The 25340-nt window shown below is 45.8% G+C and overlaps 2 protein-coding genes across 3 annotated transcripts in view; both read left to right on the top strand.

Moving 5' to 3' along the window:
• The window catches only part of LOC142589772 (uncharacterized), a 65983-nt gene that overhangs the window by 31509 nt on the left and 9134 nt on the right, over positions 1-25340 (top strand). For both annotated transcript variants that reach the window (XM_075701361.1, XM_075701362.1), the window contains 2 exons: positions 13991-14238; positions 17972-18054. In XM_075701361.1, coding sequence (XP_075557476.1) covers positions 18040-18054 — 15 coding nt within the window. In that variant the 5' untranslated portion in view covers positions 13991-14238; positions 17972-18039. The remainder of the gene's footprint in view (positions 1-13990; positions 14239-17971; positions 18055-25340) is intronic.
• Positions 326-4355, top strand: LOC142589771 (uncharacterized). The gene is made up of 2 exons (XM_075701358.1): positions 326-478; positions 2976-4355. Exons 1-2 carry the CDS (start codon positions 367-369, stop codon positions 3809-3811), a joined length of 948 nt encoding a protein of 315 aa, XP_075557473.1. The 5' UTR covers positions 326-366; the 3' UTR covers positions 3812-4355.

The raw sequence follows: 25340 nt of genomic DNA, 5'->3' as shown, positions 1-25340 counted from the left end.
CCTCTATAAACGGCTTTACAATTTTTGTTCGTTTTCTTTTCGACTCGGCCTGACTCAGACATCGAGGGCAAGCATCTGTCAGTACTGTCAGTGAGACAAAAGCAGGGCCACTCGCAATGGAAACATGTGGACAGATATTTTTGGGCATTGTGACTTGCATGTAGGCTTCCTTTCTGTGGAACAAGAATAAATCACTGCATATTTCGTCAACATTTCGGACCATGTGCATACGATCAAGCGCTTGCAGATTTTTTGCTTGTTGAACGCTTGAGTCGGCCAGCCTTTTTCCATGACAAAATAAATTCGGCCGAATGTTTGTATATAAGAGGCACCCGTGTTTTCCTCCAGATTTTCAGGGATATAGTTATGGCTCAGCTCTTGGTACTTTATGTGCTTGCTGCTTTATTAGCATGTGCAACATCCAGCCAGCAAAAGCTGGTGACGAGTGGACTATTTGACGATGATAACCTTTCCGAAGGTCAGTACGATTTGAAGGTCATTTAGGGAAAGAATGCTTACTCTACAATTGAATCATTTTCACAATTACGCTGAGAACACTGAGAAATCATGTGTGTGGCCAAATGCGCCCCTTCTTGCCTATCTGCGTTGAACGCAATGTATTTTCTTCTTCATAATAAATGTGTATAGGATACGTTGTCATCGTGAGAGCTGCAGCTTTGCGTCTTGGTCAGAACCGTTGTCCATCTTTATCGAATACAGCATTCGTTAATTTCGAAAGCAAAGCCTTAGCGATAATCGAAAATATCTGCTCTGATACAAAGCCAGATGCGTGATGTAGTATATGTGAATGGCTTAGCAATGTTATAATCCCTGTTTTTGGTTGAGTGATACCAACATTAGCGAGAACGCGCTGTACCTTCAGGTATGAGGAAAACCTATGTGTTGTGCGCGTCACATGCGAAGAGAGAATGTCGCGATCCCCAATGTGGGATTAACATAACCGTCCCATGATGATGCACCTTGTTAAGAGCTTCAGTATAAAGAAAGTGATTGACTTGGTTGTAATAATAAGCAAGACCGTCCTCAATGGTCGTTATACCTCCATTACATTTCTTCCCACAGGGAACTTAAGGAAGACCTAAAGCCACACATTTATAACTTAATTAAATTTGACAATGCAGGCGCGATATTTCATGATGGCACAAATGCAACTAATTTGAACTTCTCGTAAATAATCTATTACTTGATGTTTATGATACGCAGTAATAACAAAAGGTAAACTGACGTATCGATCCATCATTTTACTGAAGTCATCTATGTCAGAACACAAGGTCAGTAGCGATGGCGGGCATAAATAGAACAATCTGTCGACGTCCGTTGATATATGTCAACATATGTCATATGTCAGATTAAATAACCGAGCTACACCTCGCCTCGAGGATGGCTTAAGTATATAACAAAGCTTAAAGAACATGTTCTAAAACAAGTAGAGCGACGTTAGCACATTTGAAGCATTATTACGATAAAAAAAATAAATACTACCTAATTAATATGCTACTTGCGCTGCAAGAGCACACATTTTTAGACGTCTTCGCGAAGTGCGTTGTATTTTTCTCGTACGTTTTCTCTGGTTGGTGTAAAATTGACGCTCACAATGCTCGGAGCAAAGCTAAACGCTGATTTTAATGAAGCGATGGGTGCTTTTTGCTTGGCTCACAACCTGGCCATGCTAGTTCAGGTATTGGGTGAGAAATATAATACGCCAAATACAAAAATGCACCCGGAGGGCACATGCTCCCGTGAACTCGCAAGCACGCACCAAAGCCGTCCCCACGCGTGCGGCTCGCAGCGTCATTCAGCGGCTAGCCCGACTGCAAGACCCGCCTGCTCGTCGGTGAGCCCACCGCGAACTAGCATTTCGCGCGTAACGTTACTCTTGTTGCCTTTCATGCGCGTGTCATTCACGAACGGGCGAATCTCACCGATGGCATGCGCAGTGTAACGTCAACGCCTACGAAACGCGCACTACAACACACAACGCTCATCGATGCAAACGCGATAATCGGCCCACCCAGGCAGCCGGCGCTTTTTTCACCCCACCGTGATCACCCAGTGATCCCCCCTCCGGTTAGCGCGGGTGTTCACTGGGGCGGCCAAACCGGTCACGATTCGTCTCAAGGAACCTCGCTTTCATTGTACACCGCATTGAATCACCCAGGAATCCGCAGCACCTCCCCCCCCCCCCATCTATGGCGCAAGAAGGCACCAGACATCATGCAGGCCGATTGTCGCGTCTGAATCGTCGAGCACTGTAGAGGTACTAGCATGTGTAGGCATGGCGCCTCAATGAATACCTTGTGGCAGCCGACGGGGGCCCTAAGAATGACTGTCGTGAACGCTTGTGAGCGCCCACCTGTCCGCTTGTGCTCAGAAGGGGTGCCACAGTGGTTAATAAGTCATATTCATTGAGCTGTAAGATTGTTTCTACGATTGCGAGTATAACCGCGCGGTTATCTTTACCGGGGTTACACTTTTCCCTGGTCTAACAAAAGCGTGATAAAGGACCAAGCACCATCGGTACCCATTTCCTAGGTTATAACGGCTCCTCGCGGTGTCGCTCCTGTGCAGCGAAACCTTCTGTTTTTCTTTTGTTTTGTTTTTCGTCAGTGTGTAGGCGTTCTTGAGCTTGTGGTAAAAATGTTTATCACAGCTGGCTACAAAAACGCAAAATAGAGGAAGAAACCAACACAAGTAAGCTCTCGCGTATGGTGATCTTACATGCTGTATGCTGCGCACACTACCGCAAAGAATGAAAAATATCGACGACGTACGTTTACCTCTTTCCATACATGTGAACCGTTTTCATTAGAGCCTGCTTTTTCATAGAGATGAGTGATTGAATACTCAGTATGTGTCTATCTCTTGGTTCCTAATAAACCTTACTCATTTTAGCATGTACCATCCCGGCCCGTCAAGCTCTACTTTACTCAAGCTTTAACTGATGCATTTAACAGGTGGCGATGGCGGAAATGGAGGCAGCAGCAGCAGATTTGGCGGTAGTGACTTCGCCGGTGGAAACCGTGGCGGGAGCTTCAGCCAGCAGGGTCGTATGGGGAGATATGGTGGAAACTCGGAACTGACCAGGATCCTTACGATCTTTAGAACAAGAGGAAACAGCCTGAGGAGACTCGGAAGCACCGGTGGACAATTTGGAGGCCGAGGTGGCCTTAGAGGTGGCATGGAAGGCGAAATTGGTGGCTTTGGCGGTGGATATGGAGGAAGAAGCAGTGGCTTCAGAGAAAGCAGCGGTGTCATTGGACGAAGCAGCAGTGGTCTTAGTGGCAGCTCCGGCGCTGGAAGTGATGGTTTCGAGGGCGGGTTTGAAAGAATCAACAGTAGATTTACAGGAAGCAGAAGTGGCTTTGGAGGAAACAGAGGTGGCTTTGAAAGGCGTGGCGGTTGCGCTCGACGGAGAAGCAGTGGTCTCAGTGGAAGCTCTGGCGCTGGAAGTGATGGTTTTGCGGGCGGGTTTGAAAGAAGCAGCAGTAGTTTTAGAGGAAGCTTTGGAGGAGGCGGAGGTGGCTTTGAAGGGCGTGGCGGTGGCTTCGGAGAAAGCAATGGTGATCTGAGTGGTAGCTTCGGTGGTAGACTTAGTGGTCGAAGAATGGAAGGCCTAATGGGCCTCAGCGGTGGCATGGAAGGTGAGAGTGGCCGATTTACCAGTGGCTTTGCGGGGGGCCAAGGTGGTCGCAGCGGTAGTTTTGGTAGCGATGGTCTCGGCTCCAGTATGCGTGGAGACGATGGTGGGCAGCAGAAATTGGACACACAACAACGCTTTGTCTCATGGTAGATGCCCAGGCCGCTCAAGAGGAGTACTCTCAGTGAAGACAACTGTCATAAAATTATACACTTTTCCTCACTTGGGAAGTGAAACAAAGCAGTGCGGCTTATTTTCATCTGTGCGCATCATCATTAAAGAAAGGCCATCAACTATTGTCGGTGACGTTTCAACAATATGTTAGCACTGATTCACTTGCAAATAAAGAAGAGAGGGTTCAAAGGTACAGCAATAGCCGTGTGACTGCTTCAGTCACAACATCCCAACACAAAGACAGCAGAAAAGGTGACCAACACTAGGTGGGTGGTAGCTGTCATGGTAAACTGTGTGAAAAGAGTGATAGAGCAACAGCAAGACAATCATAGACGTGACAGAGAGAGAATATTCGAAAATTGTAGACACTGTATTCGTCATCTCACCGTCTGTCAGGCCTCACCATCTTAGAGCTTATGTTTTAGCTATCGTAAAGCCCTTGCTTTCTGATATGCCCGCATTCTGTGAAATTATTTATATATATTCGCTGTGCTATTTCCGAATAAATGTTTGTAGAAAGGTAGTGATTGTGTTTATCGCCTTTTGTGTCTTTATTCTGCTGCAGCACTGCTTCTTCTTTTCTTCGTGCACCAACGCGCGCAAGCTGCTCTTCTAAAGTGTGTCAGTACTTTCACCGCTGGCAGTTAAAGGGCGCACAAAGAATCGGTTCCGGGAAAATTTCCACCGTACTATGAAGATTATTTGGGTGTCCATTGGTAACCTCATTGAACATAGTTATATGTAGCACAATTGTATAGCAATTGTGGCATCTCTAAGGCTTATGTTGATTTTTGTGTCGTATTGCTAATGGGGTACATAGCACAAATTATTTACCACTATTTGCTGAATAAAGCGAAGATTGTTTCTACCAAAAGAAGTAAACAAAAACATTAAAGAAATAGGTAGTGCTCCTAGCCAGCGTTCTGTCACACTATCATAAAATGTGCAGAACTCATAGACGTTCATGTCACTTTACAAGGATGTTTGTTAATGAAACAAAAAAGTGTCGTGTGAAATCACTCCGTCGTTTAAATAAAACTGCCACTTCTATGTTTTGTCCATGTTGCATTTTTTTTTCTTGAGTGCATATTCAGAAGTGGAGAATAAGAAGTAAGGACATTGCATTGATTACTCTAGCCTACAGTTTAGTTAAATTGATAGCAGTAGGCGCCCTACGCAGCAGCTTACTAACTAAACATTAGCTTACTAACGAAATTAAATAGCATGGTGCCAGTGCGTACAGGCAAGCATGAGTACTTCACACTTGGGGACAGCGTACACTCGCTGTCAAAACGCTGGCGTGAGGAATCGCGGCAGGAGCAGCGAGCGAAATGACGCGTCAACGCAATCTGATGGTTGAGACCCCAGCGCACGAGCCGTCTTCCCGCCTAGACTGTGCCCCCAAAGCAGATCGCTTTTAATATAACGCCCGTGCGACCGCGCGCGACCGAAGTACAACGCCCCCGCCTCCTTACCCTCACCCGGTGCCATGGGCGCGACAGAATACGGCGCGCTTCCTCCCTTGTGCACGCGAGATTGAGCCGCCATCGTCGGCTCACCGTCGAGCGCTTTCATTCGCACACCCAGCGTGCAGCGCGCGGGGATGGTGTTAATCACAGTACGCGTGTATCGCGAACAATACCTGTAACAACTGGAGGAGGAGGTCAATGCGGCGTGCTTCTACCTAACTTCGTCCTCCTCGACGCTTTGCCTTGTTTTTACTTCTCCCCTTCGCTCAACGCTACCTACACATTCCTCTTGGTGGCGTTACTTTGCCGCGCGCGCTAAAGCCTCTTGATAATTTGAAAGTAGCGGCACTCTCCTCCTCGCGGCGCTTCCCTCCTCGATTCTCCGCGCACGCACTGCGCACGGCAGGGTCTTTCTCCTTGGCTACTTTTGACGGGCCGCAGTATTCGATGCAGGCGCATGCTTTTTGGGCCGCTTGCGCGTCTCAGGGGTGTAGAAATTTAAAAAAAATTATGATAACAGCATCGAGAATGCTGATGGTAACGTTTATGAGGAGGTTGGTCTCTTCTTGAAGCCGTATGAATGGAGTGCACTGAAATAAAAGGAGCTTTAAGGCGAGTTCTATACTGGAGACATTTTTTTCTGCCACGTGATAAGATGATTTACTTCGTGAATTTGATCTCGTATTGCCTGTAGCACATCCCTCTGTGTTTGGCTTCTCTTGCCTGTGCGCGCATGTGCACTGTAGGTATTACATTCAGCATGCCTTCCTATAATGAATTAGTCGCGAGTGCGTCGTCCGTCCATATGTTTGTCTTCTCAATGCGAAAGTAGCTTTTCCACTGTGCTCTATAAACTCAATAGGACAGCTGTGTAATTTCAGTGCGAACAAGCGTGCGCGATCCTGCGAACACCCCCTGCACATTGCCTGTATCCGTCAGAAAACCAAATAATTATCTTCAACCCCTCATGCGTGCGTTCGAGCCCAATTCAAAGCAAATTCAATAATTGAAAATAAGGCAGAAACTCTACTGGGGTTGTCTAAGTGTGCGCAAGCATAACCCCAAATTTCTGGTTGGCCCGTCCTCAAACTTCAATTGGCCCACCCACAAACTTCAGTTGGCCCACCCCAAATTTTAAGTTCACCTACGCCCAAATTTAAATTGGACCGCGTTCAAATTTAAAGTTGGCCACCCCCAGATTTCTACTTGGTTATCATTAAACGTAAGTAGGCCTACCTCCAAAGTTCAAGTTGGCCCACCCCTACTATAAGCTTCCCTGTGCATTTTTTAAAGAAAGCTATACTCGCGGACAACTTTCTGTAGCATTGAAGGCAAAGCTACGGGCGCGTGGCTGCTGCACAAGTGTTGCGGCGCCAAGTAGTCCGCCAGCGTTTGACAGTGCTTTGGTTGCTCGGAACAGACTCTGAATCGGCCCAGTTAACTGTTGCTAATAAGGTGTTTATGTTTTCTCTTCCCCAACTTAAGGTAACTTGAATGAACACGCGGGACTCTTTTAAGAAGCGCTTTCGCTTGTGCGGGCTTTGCCTCCGTAGCTTTCCCTTCATTGCCACAGAAAGTTGTCCGCGAGTATATGTATCTCTGTGGTTATTCTCCTCTCATGTACTGTCTTTCTTTAAGTTTTACTGTCTTCCTTTTACTTTCTTTAAGTGTTTCTTATCGCTTACAAAGCAACCAATCATCTTCGTTTACCCTATTATGAGGTTATACAAATTACAAATTTTGTGCAGATACGAGGGATTACATTTTTCGCATGACGGGGCCGTGGTACTCGCCAAGGAATGCTTACGCATTAAAAACGCAATGCAGACTAGCTAGCGCTCATCACCCGCAATGACATGGATATACTTGGCATTAATCATTCCAGGGCCTGCATTCATTGTAACGAAGTCACTGACACACACATCGAAAAAGCTCCTCTGCAAGCCGTTATTTCGATTTTCAGAAAAACAGGCAACTGATCCTAAGAACCACGAAAAGTGCTATCGAGAGGCCGTATCTTCTCATATAACTGTTTGCAGCGGAAAGCAGAACCTATAGGGCTTCATTTTCTACTGCATAACAGTTGACGACGTGCGGGGTGATGAGTCATAGCAGAATATTCAGCACACTAATGACACCCCCATTTTTATTCTACATACAAATTGTCGGAGCAAAAACGCTTATAAGTAGGCCGGAATAATTTCAAAAGATGAAGAATAAGGAGATGCTTTTGCACGAGCAATGAGAAAGGCGCGGTTCGAACAACGCTGTTCTTTGTCGGAAGAAAGTTCTTTTGGCCAATGCTACATGGCGGCTACTTTCTGCGCAAGGCATCACGCTTTCCTTGTGTATCATGAAAACTGCATAACCACCTTCAGGCTTCTTGCTGCAGTTATATGTGCTACAGCACGGCATAGCGCTAGCACAACACCGCGGGAAACATGGCGTGCAGCGTTCGCTGCGCCTAGCCAGCCGAGCTAAGGAGAAAAATGGCGCGGACGAAAAAGAAAAACACACGCAAAACGCAAGAACCGCGCGTTCCCAGGGGCAACGGCAATGGGACCAATCGCCGGGGACCAAACTGGTTCCCGCGGGGCGGACGCGCAAGGGGCAGCGAGGAGGCGAGGAGGTCACGTGGTGGGGTCAGAGTTCAAAGAGTGGCGGTACTTTCAAATTATCAAGGGACTTTAGCGCGCACGCTCCTTGGTACTTTCCCCAGCGGGTGATTCCCTTCGCCTCCAGGCGCCTCCTACGTTCGCTTGCTTCGCGGCTTCAGACAGACACTGCCGATTTGAACACCTGTGCAGTTACGCTTGAGAGTAAAAATAATCTGACCCACACGTTCGCTTAGAAAGTGATGATCTGTCCTACAACCGAAGTTCTCCTACAGCAGTATAATCCGGATGAGTTTCCACGAGCATCGATATCTCTTCCTCGGGATTCTGCATAGGTGTACTTAATCCTTTTATTCGAAAAGCAACCAACATTCGAAAACTTAAAATAGTGAATTCTTGGAACGAGTGATAATCAAATAGCAATGATTATTGGATTCACATTCGAAGTTTTCGTATTACGCACAGGCCTGCTTATTTTTATGGAGTTGCTGGGCGGACTGCGAACAAAGCGGCCAAAATAACAAAGGCTGTCCGGTGCCCTCGAAAGATATTCCTCGTTCGCCCGAAATAATACACGCACTTTCCTAAAAATATCTACTGCTATCTTTCTGAACACAATGGCATGGCTGACACACTCATGTTTTTCTAGTCAAGACAATACTGAAGGCCTTCAGTGTACTTCGGGCTTTCTATCTTTGGATTATTTTTCAAGCCTCGCTTTTCTCGATACTGGGTATAAGTTCACGTGTGTTTCATGTAACGAGGGACTAGATCTTAGGAGGCCTGTGTCTCTTCGCATGCCCAAGTTTACGCATCGTATGCCTTCCGAAATGGTTGAGATGAAAGTTTGACTTTGGAATTTTATGTGGTTTATTAGTTGGAGATACTGACCTCATAAACTTCAGTCGTTGCTTTTCTGAAGGCTCTAGTCTACACGCTCCCATTTAATAAATATATTACCATAAATTTGGTGGGCTGTGGCTCCTCAAGCAATATTTAGTATTTAGAGTGGACATAAGTGAGTGAGTGAAACAACTTTATTTCGTCCACTATAGACGTTAGCAAACTCAACGTCACCTGGCTAGGCCCACTCGGGGATCATCAGGTGAAGCCTGACGGCCCTCTCGCGTGCTTTCTGGACTGCCAGGATTTGAGAGGTGTGATCCTGGGCCCTATTTAGCCTCAACATTTCCTCTTGGGTGAAAGGGGGACCGGCAGAGTCGCAGACGTCTCAAGAAATTCGTGGTCTTTATTTTTAGGGAGTCACCTTTTGCGCAACTACGTCGGCAATCGCTATATAAAATATGCTGCTTTAGCTCGTATCTATCAGCAATTAATATTATATAGGATCCCGCATGAAAAAGTACTGTTAGGTTATAAACCAATCGGGTTATTGTTACGTCTTGGTTTGAACGTCCTAAACATCCCTCCTCAAACGTATTTATTGAATTAATAAATAATTAAATATTTAATGTGTGGTTTCTATTAGCGCCAGGGCCAGGTAGGGCCAAAGAGTTCCACGCCAGTTTTAGTGAGTTCGCAGTGTAGTGATGAATTTTATGAAGTCGAAGTGACGTGGTTGTAAAGGGACCTAAAGATAGTCACTCTAAGGTGAGTAAAATTTGTATAAAGTTTTGGCGATGACATATGACGTGTGTTATGAACATTAAGATGCGTTTCAAAAAATGATACGATGTATAAAATATATCAGATTCTAATACTGGCTAGAGCACTACTGCCTCCTTAAGCCCTTGAAACACAAAGGCATGGAGGCATGTGCTATGCAAAACAATTATCGCAGCGGCATTCTCTCGAACGAGGATGCTCTACGAATTTATTGGACATATAACATGTAAGATAACACCATTTAAGAAACCGAGGACTGTCTTGGTGTTAAAAAGCGGTTCCTTACCAAGAAACATAGCCGGGTGAAGAGGGATGTAATAACGGTATGCAAGAGGAAAACGTTTCTTTCTGTCAGCTCCGCCTTCCCGACACTCCAGTAGGGCGTGGAGCGCGGTCAGCCTCTCCCCGCATCTACCACAGGTTGGAGGTTCATTTCCAGAAAGTAGAAAATTATGGGTCCCAAATCTGTGCCCTATTCTGAGTCGACAGAATAGGACATCTGTTTGCCGTGATTTTCTTACGGTGGGCCAAAAACCTAACTGTGGCTCTATCACGTGCAGCTTATTATTTGTTTCCGCATCCCACAAGCGTTGCCAGTGGTTCTGCAGTTTCCTTCGTAAGAGAGGCTTCACATCAGTAGCAGGGACCGCAACGGTAAGAGTAGCTTGCGATGTAGTTGATCTGGCCATTTGGTATACTTGAACATTTCCCTGAATGCCTCTATGGCCAGGTACCCAGCATATAATGATATGTTGGTTAGATATGTATGCTCTACACAAAAGGGAGTAGAGCTCAATAAGTACAGGGTTTTTCTGTCTACAGAGTGACTTCACGGCTTTTACGACGCTTAGAAAGTCTGTAAATATGACTGTTTTTCGAAGTTTTGGTTTTATTATATCGTCGTGACTGTCACCAATAGTGCATGGGCTTCTGCCGTAAGTATACTAGAATCCTGCTGCAGTGCACCGGATTCTGAAAAAGATGGGCCGATGGCTGCGTAAGAAACCCTTGCATCTGACTTGGAAGCGTCCGTGTAAACTCAGTGCAAGAGTACTTATACTGGAGTTCTAAAAAATGCATTTTAATATGTGCCTCCGGCGCATGCTTCGTGACATCTACAAACGGCATATCACAGTGTATGAGCTGCCACTGCCATGGCGTTAACAGTTTCCCTTGAGTCATAGGACAATATTCAAGAAGTGGAACGCCCATTTCCTCACTGAGGTTCCTTACACGCAAAGCAAACGGCTTCCTCACTGCAGGTCGGTTATGGAAGAGCGTAGCAGTGGCGATATCGTTTATGGTTGAATAAAAAGGATGTTAAATGTTCGCTTGTACTGGCCGAAAATATGTGAAACTGCTGTATGACCGGCTGCAGATGAAGTGACCCCCGATTTGACTCTACGTAGAGGCTCTGGACTGGACTTGTCCTGAAAGAACCGGTCGCGAGACGGATACCCAGATGGTGGACGGGGTCTAGGATTTTTAATGCACTTGGTGTTGCAGAATTATAAATTATTGCTCCGTAATGAAGGTGGGAGCGGACAAGACTGTTATATAAGTTCAGAAGGCACTTTCGATCACTACCCCATGTAGTGTGTGGCAGAAGCTTGAGAAGGCTGATTCTTTTCAGACCTTTCATTTTCAGATTTTGAATATGGGGAATGAACTTGAGTTCCGAGTCTAAAGTGATTCCCAGGAATTTATGTTGACTGCTCACCAAGAGATGGCCTCCCTCGATCGTAGTACTAGGCAGTGGTGCTACCCCTATCTTGTTTGAGAAGAGTACGCAGGTAATTTTGGGGTGTTTATATTGAAGCCGTTCTCATCCGCCCATTTAGACAATTTGTTTATCCCAAGCTGCTCTTATTCGCAGATAGCAGTATTGCATGATTTGAAACTTACTTGTACATCATCAAAATAAACGGAATAAAACATTGCGCGTGGAATGACTATGCAGACTGTTTACTTTTACAATAAACAGTGTACAACTAAGTACGCCCCTTGCGGAACACCGGTTTCTTGAGTGAATGATTTAGATAAAACCTTACCAACTTTTACGAGACAAGTGCGCTTAGACAGATAGCTTTCAATTGTGTTTAACATGTTCCCACGGACGCCCATCGCAGAAAGATGGAGGAGGATTCCGAATCGCCATGTCGTGTCGTACGCTTTCTCTAGGTCCAGAAATACTGAAAGTAAAAACTGCTTATGAATGAACGCATCTCTAATGTTTGCCTCAATGCGGACAAGGTGGTCTGTTGTCGACCCTTCCTCTCGGAAACCGCATTGAAGGGGGTCTAGCTTGTTGCTACTTTCTAGGAAGCTGATTAAGCGCCGGTTTACCTTTTTTTTCAAAAACTTTGTGCAGACAGCTTGTTAGCACTATTGGCCTATAGCTGCTGGCTAAGGCCGCGTCTTTCCCTTGTTTACGTACCGGGATGACCACAGCTTCTTACCAGAACGATGGAATATAGCCCGCCGCCCACATGGTATTGAAAAGAGGTGTGAGTGTTTCCAGTACTTCAGGGTTGGCTAACCATTTCCTACATGATACGATCGCCACCTGGCCCCGAGTTGTTGCAAGAAGAGAGAGACGCCTTAAGTTCCGCCAAAGTAAATGGGCAATTGTAAGCATCACTCGATGACCCTTTGCGGTTTAGGGGATGCCGCTTCTCGCGTTTTTTGAGTCTTAGAAATGTTTCTGTATAGTCCGACGCACTCGAGAAATATTCAACGTGTTCGCTTAGAGAATCCGCCTGATTTTGCAGGCTATCACCTTGGCTACTTACTAACGGTTGGGGAAGTGACTCCCGACCTATTAACTTATTTACCCTATTCCACACTCTTCTTTCATCAGTGCACGAATTTATACTAGAGATGTAGCTATCCCAACTTTCTCACTTTGCACGTCGACGCGTTCTCCGGCCTTGTGACTTGACTTGTTTGAAATTAATAAGGTTTTCGGTGGTTGGACGATTTCGAAGAAATCTCCAGGCTTTATTTTGATTTTGTCGTGCTTTGCGACATTTGTCGTTCCACCATGGGACGCGACGTTCACTTGCCAGTACGTTAGTTTGCTTGATACATTTAGTTGCAGCGTCAATAATAAAAGCTGTTAGATATGCCACAGCATCGTCTACGTTAAAACGAGCAATGTTATCGCCGCCTAAATATGTCAGCTCTTGAAACAGTTCCCAGTTGGCTGAATTCATGTTCCATAGCGGGAAATGTGGCGAGCATCAATCCTGTTTCGTTAGGTGTAAAATAATTGGAAAATGGTCGCTCCCAAAGGAGTTCTTCAGAACACTCCGCTCAAGATACGAATTTGGTGTACTCGATAGTATACTTAAGTCGCTGGATGAGTACGTGTTATGTGCCACACTAGTACGTTGGCTCTTTCTTATTAATTATACATGCTCCTGAAGAGGAGAGGAAGTTTTAAATTAGGCGACCTCTCGCATCGCAACGAGAGTCTCCCCACGAAGTGTTATGTGCGTTTAAGTCGCGCACAATTTTGTAGGGAGCCGGAATATTATGTATATAGTTTTGAAATTCTGTTTTGTGAAGTTGGTGATACGGAGGAATGTGTATAGCGCTAATAGTGACTAGCTTCTTAAACAATACTCGCCGGACAGCAACTGCATCTAGGGTCGTACGGATTTTCAATTCCCGGCAGGCAACACCTTTGTCAAATATAATGGCCACAGCCCCGGATGACACGACAGTGTCATCACGGTCTTTACGAAAAATAGCGTACTGGCGTAGAAAATTAGCTTGCGTATGTTTGAGGTGTGTTTCTTGAACACACAGCACCTTTGGACTATATTCATGTAGGAGTTCTTTAATGTCGTCGAGGTTATGTAGAAGTCCTCATGCATTCCATTGTAGCATTTGTGTTTCCATTATAAAAAATGTGTTCTGTGCTGAGTGTTTAAGACACGACGATTAGCTCACGGGCCCTCTTGAGGCGCCGTGAGGCGAGTTTTGTCTTTTTTGGAGCGGTCGAGAGAGGCTGACCGCTCCTTAGGCGCTGGTGGCACCGTCTGGCTGATCGTTGTGTCCATCGCCTCTTGCGAGGCGCGGACACAACGAGGCCAGACGTCACGTCAAACAAAGCACTCAGAAGAGCGCGCTCTTCTGAGTGCTTTGTTTGGCGTGAAGGCCTCGACACGTTAGACGAGGCCTTTGAGGCCACCTGGCCGGAGGTAGATGGCCCTCTCTACTAGGGTGACGGAGCCGCGCTAGCTGCAGCCGCCGCGGGGGCAGATGGTGTAACTGGCGATTCACTGTTTGTGGGTCGGACAGCCACCGGAAGCCGTTGCGTCACTGCCCATGACGCGTAACATCGGCAAAGGTGTTCTGGGGCAGGTATGAAACCCGCCTGCGTGCCTCTTTGAAACTTATGTTTTCTTTTACTTTAATTGTAACAATTTTCTTTTTTCCAGGATAGCACGACCGCGAGTACACGGCATGCTCCCAATCACAGTCTACACAGGGGAGCGTGTTCTCGCAAGATTCAGAGGTGTGTTCGTGGGCATTGCATATCGCACAAGTTTGGCGGCCGCGGCATATCTGTGAACTGTGGCGGAAACGCTGGAATTTGAAACATCGGAGCGGATTTGGCACGTATGGCCGAACACGAAGTTTGATATAACCAGCCTCGTTGGACTCGGGAAGGACACTTCAGCCGAAGGTGAGTATAAGGTGCTTGGTGTGGATCTCTCTGATGCCCGCCTCATCTTAATTCGTTTACCGTTGATGGCATTCTCTTCACTGAAACCCTCCAAGAGTTCAGCCTCAGTCAGCTCCAGCAAGTCATCTTCCGACACAACGCCGCGGGTGGTGCTCATAGTACAGTTCGGGGTTGCTGTTAGTTGGGTCTCCCCAAATGACGCTGGTGTCGGCAGTTTCTCGTATTGCTTCTTATCGCGGAGCTCCAGAAAGAGGTCACCGCTTGCCATTCTCGTCGCCTTATAACCGGGACCAAAAACATCAGTCAACGACTTTGATACAAGGAACGGTGAAATGTTACGCACTGGTTTGTCGGGGTTTTCCGAGTGACCTACGTGGAAACGTGGGAAGTTGTGGACGTGTCGTCCGGAAAAATGGAATACATCTTCGGTGCACTCTCTTTGCTGAGGGCGATCAGGGAGGGGAGGCAAGGAGCTTGCCATAGAGGAATGTAATTTTCGGCAATAATGCCAGCCACCCAACGTGGAGCTCTACAAGGGGACGCTACATGCACTGTAATAAAGACAGGTCCTTCAAAGGGCAGCTGCACGTTATCACTATAATTAAATATGAAATAACCTACGTTGGCTATTCACACAAGGTTAACCCTTGCTGCCTGGAAAAATTGGAAGTAAAGGGAAGCCAGGAGAAGACAGGAAAGATGGAAAGAGAGAAAGACGAATGCTGGAGAGAGAGAGAGAGAGAGAGAAAAGGCAGCTACCGATTTCCCCCGGGTAGGTCATTCCGGGGGTGCTGTCTACGTGAAGCCGAGGCCAAAAGGGTGTGTTGCCTCCGCCAAGGGGCCTTAAAGGTCCTGACACTAAGCATCGGCTCAACCCCAGGATCCCCATTTGCCCGGACATGGCTAAACTACGCACGGTTAAATGTGGGAGGGTCCAAACCTCGTGTGCTCGGGTACGTGGTGTCGCAACACACCAAACGCCTGCTGACGCAGGCGCCCCTGCGGTCACATTTAAAGAAGGAAAGTCCTTCTCGTTGGCATTTAATGTGAAACTGCTTATTTTTAACACTCGTTGTTAAGACATAAAAGGAATTTAACATTCAGTAAGCTTGACCAAAGTGCCGAACAGGTCCGGCTCAGAGTTTTATACATCGGCATTCCATGATGCTATTGTGCGTTACGCTGAAAAAAATATCAACTGGTTAGGCTGCACGTGTGCGAGCTAATCCAGCACGAGGAAAATATTTGACAATCTCACAAACTGTAGGAATGGATGTTATGCGGTGTATTCTGCAGTTAGATAGCTATCCAGCATCATTCGGTGTACTGCAGAGCATTACTGCCAGATGGACCAGCACGTTCGCGTAAGGCGTGCTATTTTTGGGCTTACCGTGAGCGTGCATTTACCTGAATTTACTAACTACAGACTATGTACATCAGACAGAACTGAAAAAAAAAATTCTTCGCTCCTACCATGTTCAAAGAAGAAAATCCCTTGATTAGAAGCTTTCTTGCGCTGAAAATATACTTCAACTAATTTACTCCGTAGGCAGACAAATTATAACGTTCATTTCAGTATAGAAGCAGTACAGCTGCAACGGAGGCTGGATAATTCTGTCAATCTAGACACAACACATCGCGCCGAAAGCATCGCTGAGTGGGATTTTATTTTATGTGATTAGCGTTCTCACTCACGAACGTCAAAGCGGTGGCTGCGTATTCAGCCTGCTAGGTTTTTAAAGCCTATAGAGAGGAGAGGTCCAATTCACAAGTGCACGTTCAAGTCATATTGCACTTTGAGAGACTCGTGTTTCTCCGCCTGTTGACTGCGTTTGTCCGAGGCATCCACTTGTAGAACACTTGGTAAAACACATGTGCTATTACTGTACGAAATACTCGGGTACTATATTGGTGGCAAAGCACGCCTCTCCGATGCCACCGGCTGCAACACCACCACTTCTTGGCCTATCATAATAACCTTGCCACTTTCTTTCTTGAGCTATTATACTCGTCCCCGTCTTCTTAGGAAGAACCGGGACTAGGCACAACGCCTTCCTGCGACGAGAAGCACAACGAAAGGTATTGTTCTCTATGCCACCGTGTCTGAAAGACGTAAGACTCGTAGCAACCGTATTTGCCATCTCTGTCAGAATATGGTAGCTCCACGTGATGGGAACCCTGCTTTGACCACGCTGTGTGCCACGACTGGGCGACTTCACGAACAGATTCAAACACCATGCTGTTTTTGCCTCTGTGTGGACGTTCAACTGCGCTGCTCCGTCAAGCACAGCTGCTTTGAAGATATGACCATTTACATAATTTAACACGAGGTCCATGTTTGCCGTTCTACAATTACACGTATCTCACGTTTTACTCTTAGTATGGCTTAAAATAGACATGCGTGATTGATCAATTATTTCTTGAAATTATTGATTACCTTTTCTTCGAATCTTCTTCCAGAATTGTGGTAATTGAATTAGGAAGGAACAGCGCCAACTAAGACGATTACAAGAGGGGAGAACGACACAGGATGGCGCTTGTCCTGCGTCGTTCTGCCCACTTGTGATCGTCTTAGTTGGCGCTGTTCCTTCCTAGTTCAAGTATGCACCATCTAGCCCAAATGAATGTTGTCCTGAACTGTGGTAATTGGTTTAACAATTTTCTCACATTTAGAAATTGTGCGCAATTGTTCGTAAAAGGTTACCATCTCCAAGTAACTCACGTGATTGTGATGCTTTAAAGTCAAGTAGGGTCAAAGGTATTTGCTCTCCAGATACAGTACAACGTTTCCTAAGATAAAAGGTGCTCTGGACCTGTAAATTTCGTCTCTCCAAGAAAAATGTCAACAATTCCACCACTTTATTTGACTTGCCCGCGTATTGCACGTAGCATTCTCCTTTATAAAGAGTATCAACTGCAGGATCTAACAACAGAATCGATACAAAAACTATTGAATAACAAAACTTGTGAGCATGTCGTGATAGCCTATGGTCCATGGCGTTCTGCTGCTGAGAATACTGTCGTGGGTCTGCCTTCCGACAAGGGCAATCACATTTCTCTGAGGGCGAAAAGGAACAACGCTTGTGTACTTTCATTTAGGTCCCCGTTAAGGATCCCCTGGTGGCCAAAATTAATCGAGCGCACTCAATTAGCCTCTCGTTGCTTCGGGACGTTAAACCCCATGAATATTTCAGTCAGTCAGCAACAAACCTTGCTTTCTCAATGACAGTTTTGCTGAACATGCTTGAAAGTCTTTAATATTATGCGCTCAACACATGACGGCAAGAAACTGTTAACTGTGAGTTGTGCATTGCAGCCAAGATTGACTACAGTTTATAGCAACGATAACTGCGGCTTGGACGAGTGCGACTCATCCTTGGCGATATTGTTAAAATTGGTAGGAAGAGCACAGCTTTCGCTTGGGGATTGAAGAACTACGCAGTTTGACCTCTGCTTCATGCTTTTGTTTATTCATTCTGAGTAAAGCCCTTGCATTAAAAGGTAACGGCTTTCTGTTCGTTCTCACCCCTTATATTTGCAATTACAAGTTCTAACTGGGTCACGCAGTCTAAGAATTTACGAACCTTAAACTGGTTGGTCGTTTCGTGGACAGGAAGCGCCTGTTCGGCGTGTAAAGCTTATTATGAAATCGTTCTATATTCATGAGTTGATGCCCCGAATATATTATTTGGAAGCGCCGCCATTCTTACCGTCTGTACATTTTTCCTTCCAGTTCCTTTGTTCCCGTGCACAACCACATAGAGGCAAGTGCGTCGTGCAGCAAGCCCCGAGAACACCAGCATGTTTTATACCATGGCAAGTGAAAGAAGCAAAACTCCAGATGCAGAGTTAAAAACGGGAAAAAGTTGAGAACAATGGGCAGAGGAGAGCAGACTACGTAACAGATTCATTCCTTCATATTATTTTAGAATCTGTATGGGGCAAAATTTTCTTACCTAGCAGAATGTGCGAATATATTACGCGCAAGCGGCAGAGCATCGCCAGCAGATTGTTTCGCAAAAACCTCACTTTCTTCCTTTTTGCTTGAGCACTTCTAGCGAAAAAAATTTTGACTGCATTCGTGGCGCCATCGAACGCCCTAGCTTACTGCCTGCATCGTGCCGGTAATTATCTTCATCAACGTCGCCGTAATCATGAAACGAGTGATAAATAAAAACATGCGGATTCGGATATATTTTGACTCCTTAAACTATTTGCTACCCAAAGCACTTAATTCGGTGTACGCATTATTGCTTCATGCATTTCGTCCAAACTCAAGCGAAGGAATGAGTGTTTGGTGTTTAATGGCGCAAGGGCCATGTATGGCCAAAGAGCGCCATGCCGTTGGTAATGAGTTCGCTGTGTAGTTATGAGTTCTATGAAATTGGTGTGACATGGCTGTAAAGCGGCCTTAAAAATAGTTGCTCTAAATTGCGTAAAATCTGCATAATAAGATTATGGCCATGACATGTGACGTGTACTATGAAGATGCATTTGAAAAAAATTATGCCATGTATATAATATATTTGGTTCTAAATTTTGCTAGAGCACTACTGCCTAAAAAAATTATGCCATGTATATAATATATCTCGTTCTAAATTTTGCTAGAGCACTACTGCCTCCTTAGGGCCCTTGAACCGCAAGGGCCTGGAAGCATGTGCTATGCAAAACCGTTATCGCAGCGGCACCCTCTGGAACGAGCATGCTCTACGAATTTAATGGACGTGTAACATGTAAGATAACTTTATTTAGGAACCGAGGACTGCTTTCGTGTTAAATAGCGGTTCCTGTCCAAAAAACATTGCAGGGTGAAGAGGGCAAGCGAAGGAACCGATACTGTCCCGTTCATGTTACAATGCATCGAAATTAAAGCAGGACGACGACAACGAAGAGAGTTGAGCTGGTATGACGACAAATACGACATGTTTATGCCTACGGCACAAAATTGAGAAAGAAGACAACAAAAAGAGACAAAAGTGAAGGAAACACAGGGAGGTCAGACAGTGTAAGTAAATAAAAGACAGCAGCGCTCAGAGCAGCAATGAGCTTTGGATTCGGCTATCTTTGTAACTCTGTGCCCTCGCGCAACACGAAGCCGGATTGCTTTGGCTGCGTATATAAAGCAAGTTCTCATTATCACATACATTCAAACAAGGAGCTCGACTAGTGCTAAATGGGCATTCTATACCTCTATTTCACGATCGCATAACACTGCAGGAAAAAAAGAACAAAAAAGAAAGTTACCTTAACTCCTTGTTCTCACAATTCTATGCTCCATAATGGTGACGTGCCATAAATGCGGAGAAATATAGTACTCCTCATGACCTGCCATGCATCACCGAGCGCTCACCCAAGACAGAAACAACACGGTGCCCTTCATAGATGGCGCCACTACCTGAACATGGCGGCATCTGTGAATATATATATATATATATATATATATATATATATATATATATATATATATATATATATATATATATATATATATATATATATAAAGAAGCCAACAAACAAAAATGCCAAGAACAACACAAGGGAAATTACTCGTACTTACTAACTGAATTAAAGTAAAGGCAATCAATGGAAAAGCAACTTGCCATAGGTGGGGAACGTTCCTGCGTCTTGGCAGTACGAGTGCGACGCTCTTATCAATTGAGTTGGTTTGAATTGAATTGAATTGAATTGGGTTGGTACAAATGCTGAACGCACACTTGAAAGTGCTCAGGCTCGCGCACTGGGAATTTGCCTAGGACTACCACGATGTGAATCTACTTCGGGCACTATTGCAGAGGCACGTGCGTGCCCAGCTCGAATTTATCTGCAACATGAGCCATTGCGAGTGCATCTAAGGCTACTGACTAGACACAGGAATCATCCACTCACGAACATCACAAGCATACGGCCTGTCGCCGCCTAATCAGAAGCCGTGTTGTCGCAGCAAGACTTATTGCCGTCGGACTTCGAACCGTATGACATACCCGAAGTTCCACTCTGGACGATGACAAAGCCAACGGTAAGACTATCAATCCCTTGAATAACGAATAAGTCGAAAATACCGCTTGCTGGGCTCAAGCATTTCGCGTTATCATATATTGCTTACATGTATGGATATTCCGAACATGTTTTTATAGATTGTTCTGTGAGACAGACCTCTTCCGCGGCGGCCTACATGGTACCAGGAATGGGGATCGCACAACGGTTCAAGATAGGACACAGGACGTCATCTACAGCAGCTGAGTAGACCGGAGTTCGAGAAGCAATTCGCTGCATACTGCAACAAAGCCTCGAGAAGTGGACAGTGTTCTGTGACTCAAAACCAGCACTGCAACTCGTCAGCAATTATATGAATGACAGAACCGCATATAGTCCTCTGGTATATGACATCATGTCTCTGCTTGCTGAGGCGTCTCACTCCGGGCATACCATCGTGCTGCAATGGATTCCTGGCCATTGTGGAATAGCTGGAAACGAATAGGCTGACGCGGAAGCAAAAAAGGTGCACACTGACGGAATCATTATAAAAATTCTTTTTTTCCGGTATGACATGAATGCGTTCCATAACTCCATCAAAACTTCTATGGCGCGACATTGGGACAACCCCGAACATCGGCAAGAGCACCTCCGTAGACTTGACGCTGGTTTACAATTCTGGCTTCTACTTCGCTTGCGGAGAGGCCAGGAAACACTCATTCATCGATTGCGGCTTGGTGTGGCATACAACCACCGATACCTTCACAAGATTGGACAAGCACGGGACCCTGACTGTAGCGTCTGTCACACTTCTGAGACAATAGCTCACGTACTTTGCGCGTACCCTCAATATGCGGCCGAACGAAAAACACTCAAATCTACTGTTGACTTCTTGGATTCCCGCCCCTTTTCGGAAGAGAACCTTTTGGGCGTGTGGAGGAGTGTTGACTGTGCCCAACGTGCCATAAGATCACTTTTGAACTTTCTAAGTGGGAATGGTTTAGGCGATCGCCTCTAGAACCTGTGAGATGTTCAATCAGCGGGAAATGAGTTTGTGCAATAACGTTTTGTGACAAGGTTACTTTTTGCGTGGACAAGATTAGTCTTGTGTGTATTGCGTCTACAGTGCACATCCGCATAATAGACAACGTTTATATAGTATCTCATTGTACCATAACATAATCTACCTACTTTTCCCTATATTTCCCACTTCCCTTTTCTCCAGTGAGGAGAAGCAGGCTGGAGACATGCTCTCCAGGCCGACCTCTCTTCATTAAAATCTACTCCTCCTCATCTCCATCGGCCACGCTGGCTAGTTTTCCGGCGGGGATGACGTGAAGCGGGGCCGTGGAGATGATGACGTGATGCGCCACCGGGGAGATGGTGATCGGTATGTTCAGAAAGCTGGTGGTGGAAGCAGGCGAACGGTTGTGAATTCTTCCTTCTCCCAAGTAGCTTAACGTTGAATTACGTGGCCTGTCTTCTCGGAAGTGGCCTCCTAGAGTTGAGTTCCCTGGCCGCTGCGTCCAAGCCGCGACCACTTTACCATGTAGACAGCATCGATTTCCGCGGCCGTGCGTGGAGGGTGACGAATATTCTCACCTTGTAAGTCATAGGCAGGGGCTGGTCATCCAGAACGAACGTAGCGTGGGCGCTGATCAAGGCTGCGATCAAAAGAATCGTCATAAGATGGTTCGCTCCGGTCATAATGCATAGCGTTAATCCGTAAATCCGCAGCGTTTATCGACTGCTAGGCCGCCATTGGAATCTGAACCTGGCAACGTTTAACGTTAGAACGCTATCTAGCGAGGCGAGTCTAGCAGTGTTATTGGAGGAATTAGAGGGTAGTAAATGGTATATAATAGGGCTCAGTGAGGTTAGGAGGACAAAAGAAGCATATACAGTGCTAAAAAGCGGGCATGTACTGTGTTACCGGGGCTTAGCAGAGAGACGAGAACTAGGAGTCGGATTCCTGATTAATAAGGAAATAGCTGGTAACATACAGGAATTCTATAGCATTAACGAGAGGGTGGCAGGTCTTGTTGTGAAGCTTAATAAGAGGTACAAATTGAAGGTGGTACAAGTCTATGCCCCTACATGCAGTCATGATGACCAGGAAGTCGAAAGCTTTTATGAAGACGTGGAATCGGCGATGGGTAAAGTCAAAACAAAATACACTATACTGATGGGCGACTTCAATGCCAGGGTAGGCAAGAAGCAGGCTGGAGACAAGTCAGTGGGGGAATATGGCATAGGCTCTAGGAATAGCAGAGGAGAATTATTAGTAGAGTTTGTAGAACAGAATAATATGCGGATAATGAACACCTTTTTCCGCAAGCGGGTTAGTCGAAAGTGGACGTGGGGGAGCCCGAATGGTGAGACTAGAAATAAAATCGACTTCATACTCTGCGCGAACCCTGGCATCATACAAGATGTAGACGTGCTCGGCAAGGTACGCTGCAGTGACCATAGAATGGCAAGAACTCGAATTCGCCTAGACTTGAGGAGGGAACGGAAGAAACTGGTACACAAGAAGCCAATCAATGAGTTAGCGGTAAGAGGGAAACTAGAGGAATTCCGGATCAAGCTACACAACAGGTACTCGGCTTTAACTCAGGAAGAGGACCTTAGTGTTGCAGCAATGAACGACAATCTCATGGGCATCATTAAGGAGTGCGCAATAGAAGTCGGTGGTAACGCCGTTATACAGGAAACCAGTAAGCTATCGCAGGAGACGAAAGATCTGGTCAAGAAACGCCAATGTATGAAAGCCTCTAACCCTACAGCTAGAATAGAACTGGCAGAACTTTCTAAGTTAATCAGCAAGCGTAAGACAGCGGACATCAGACACTATAATATGGATAGAATTGAACAGGCTCTCAGGAACGGAGGAAGCCTAAAAACAGTGAAGAAGAAACTAGGAATAGGCAAGAATCAGACGTGTGCGTTAAGAGGCAAAGCCGGCAATATCGTTACTAATATGGATGAGATAGTTCAAGTGGCTGAGGAGTTCGATAGAGATTTATACAGTACCAGTGGTACGCACGACGATAGTGGAAGAGAGAATAGCCTAGAGGAATTCGAAATCCCACAGGTAACGCCAGAAGAAGTAAAGAAAGCCTTAGGAGCTATGCAAAGGGGGAAGGCAGCTGGGGAGGATCAGGTAACAGCAGATTTGTTGAAGGATGCTGGTCAGATTGTTCTAGAGAAACTGGCCACCCCGTATACGCAATGCCTCATAACCTCGAGCGTACCGGAATCTTGGAAGAACGCTAACATAATCCTAATCCATAAGAAAGGGGACGCCAAAGACTTGAAAAATTATAGACCGATCAGCTTACTGTCCGTTGCCTACAAAGTATTTACTAAGGCAATCGCAAATAGAATCAGGAACACCTTAGACTTCTGTCAACCAAAGGACCAGGCAGGATTCCGTAAAGGCTACTCAACAATAGACCATATTTACACTGTCAATCAAGTGATAGAGAAATGTGCAGAATATAACCAACCCTTATATATAGCTTTCATTGATTACGAGAAAGCGTTTGATTCAGTCGAAACCACAGGAGTCATGGAGGCATTACGGAATCAGGGTGTAGATGAGCCATATTTAAAAATACTGGAAGATATCTATAGCTGCTCCACAGCCACCGTAGTCCTCCACAAAGAAAGTAACAAAATCCCTATAAAGAAAGGCGTCAGACAGGGAGATACGATATCTCCAATGCTATTCACAGCATGTTTACAGGAGGTATTCAGAGGCCTGGAGTGGGAAGAATTGGGGATAAAAGTTGCTGGAGAATACCTTAGAAACTTGCGATTCGCTGATGATATTGCCTTGCTTAGTAACTCAGGAGACCAATTGCAATGCATGCTCACTGACCTGGAGAGGCAAAGCAGAAGGGTGGGTCTGAAAATTAATTTGCAGAAAACTAAAGTATTGTTTAACAGTCTCGGAAGAGAACAGCAGTTTACGATAGGTAGCGAAGCACTGGTAGTGGTAAGGGAATACATCTACTTAGGGCAGGTAGTGACCACGGATCCGGATCAAGAGACTGAAATAACCAGAAGAGAAAGAATGGGCTGGGGTGCGTTTGGCAGGCATTCTCAAATCATGAACAGCAGGTTGCCACTACCCTCAAAAGGAAAGTGTATAACAGCTGTGTGTTACCAGTACTCACATATGGGGCAGAAAAACTGGAGGCTTACGAAAAGGGTTCTGCTGAAATTGAGGACGACGCAACGAGCTATGGAAAGAAGAATGATGGGTGTAACGTTAAGGGATAAGAAAAGAGCGGATTGGGTGAGGCAAGAAACGCGGGTAAACGACATCTTAGTTGAAATCAAGAAAAAGAAATGGGCATGGGCAGGACATGTAATGAGGAGGGAAGATAACCGATGGTCATTAAGGGTTACGGACTGGATTCCAAGGGAAGGGAAGCGTAGCAGGGGGCGGCAGAAAGTTAGGTGGGCGGATGAAATTAAGACGTTTGCAGGGACAACATGGCCACAATTAGTACATGACCGGGGTAGTTGGAGAAGTATGGGAGAGGCCTTTGCCCTGCAGTGGGCGTAACTAGGCTGATGATGATGATGATGATGATGATGATGATGATGATGATGATGATGATGATGATGATGATGATGATGATGATGATGATGACCAAGCAGTCCAGGGGGTTGCACAAATGGCGTCTCAGAAAGCGCAGGAGCTCTAATGTGGCGCCACACGACGTGCTTGTTCTTCGTGTCGAAGGAGCTCCTCGCGGAGAATCTGACGAATGGTGGGCAATAAGATTTTTGGAGAACTCGTGTCCACACTCGCCACTGTCGTCACGTTAACTAGCCGTCCAAATTTCGGTGTAATTCAACGAGGCTTGAGTGTTTCGAAGGTACGGCGGTGCCGTGTCACGTCTGATACGGTTTCCGAGTTGTCTTTTCCAATGAGGAAGTTATATACGCCTTCCGTGATTCCATTTAAAAGGTGTACCACCTTATCTTCATCTGGCATTCGAGGGTTTAGGGTCTTGCACAGTTTCAGAACTTCCTCGATGAACGGAGTGCATGCCTCTCCGGGGACTTGAGCCCTCTGAGCTAAGGTTCATTCCACTGGTTTCTTCTTAGCATCC

Source organism: Dermacentor variabilis, chromosome 8 (assembly GCF_050947875.1).
Source record: "Dermacentor variabilis isolate Ectoservices chromosome 8, ASM5094787v1, whole genome shotgun sequence".
NCBI lineage: Eukaryota > Metazoa > Arthropoda > Arachnida > Ixodida > Ixodidae > Dermacentor > Dermacentor variabilis.
The sequence above is the reverse complement of the archived record's forward strand: the minus strand, read 5'-3'. Positions and strand labels throughout refer to the sequence as shown.

Excerpts from the sequence above, each read along its gene's own strand:
- LOC142589771 (XM_075701358.1), top strand. The coding sequence starts at position 367 with ATGGCTCAGCTCTTGGTACTTTATGTGCTTGCTGCTTTATTAGCATGT. Across the intron at positions 479-2,975 it reads CGATGATAACCTTTCCGAAG|GTGGCGATGGCGGAAATGGA; the intron begins GTCAGTACGATT and ends TGCATTTAACAG.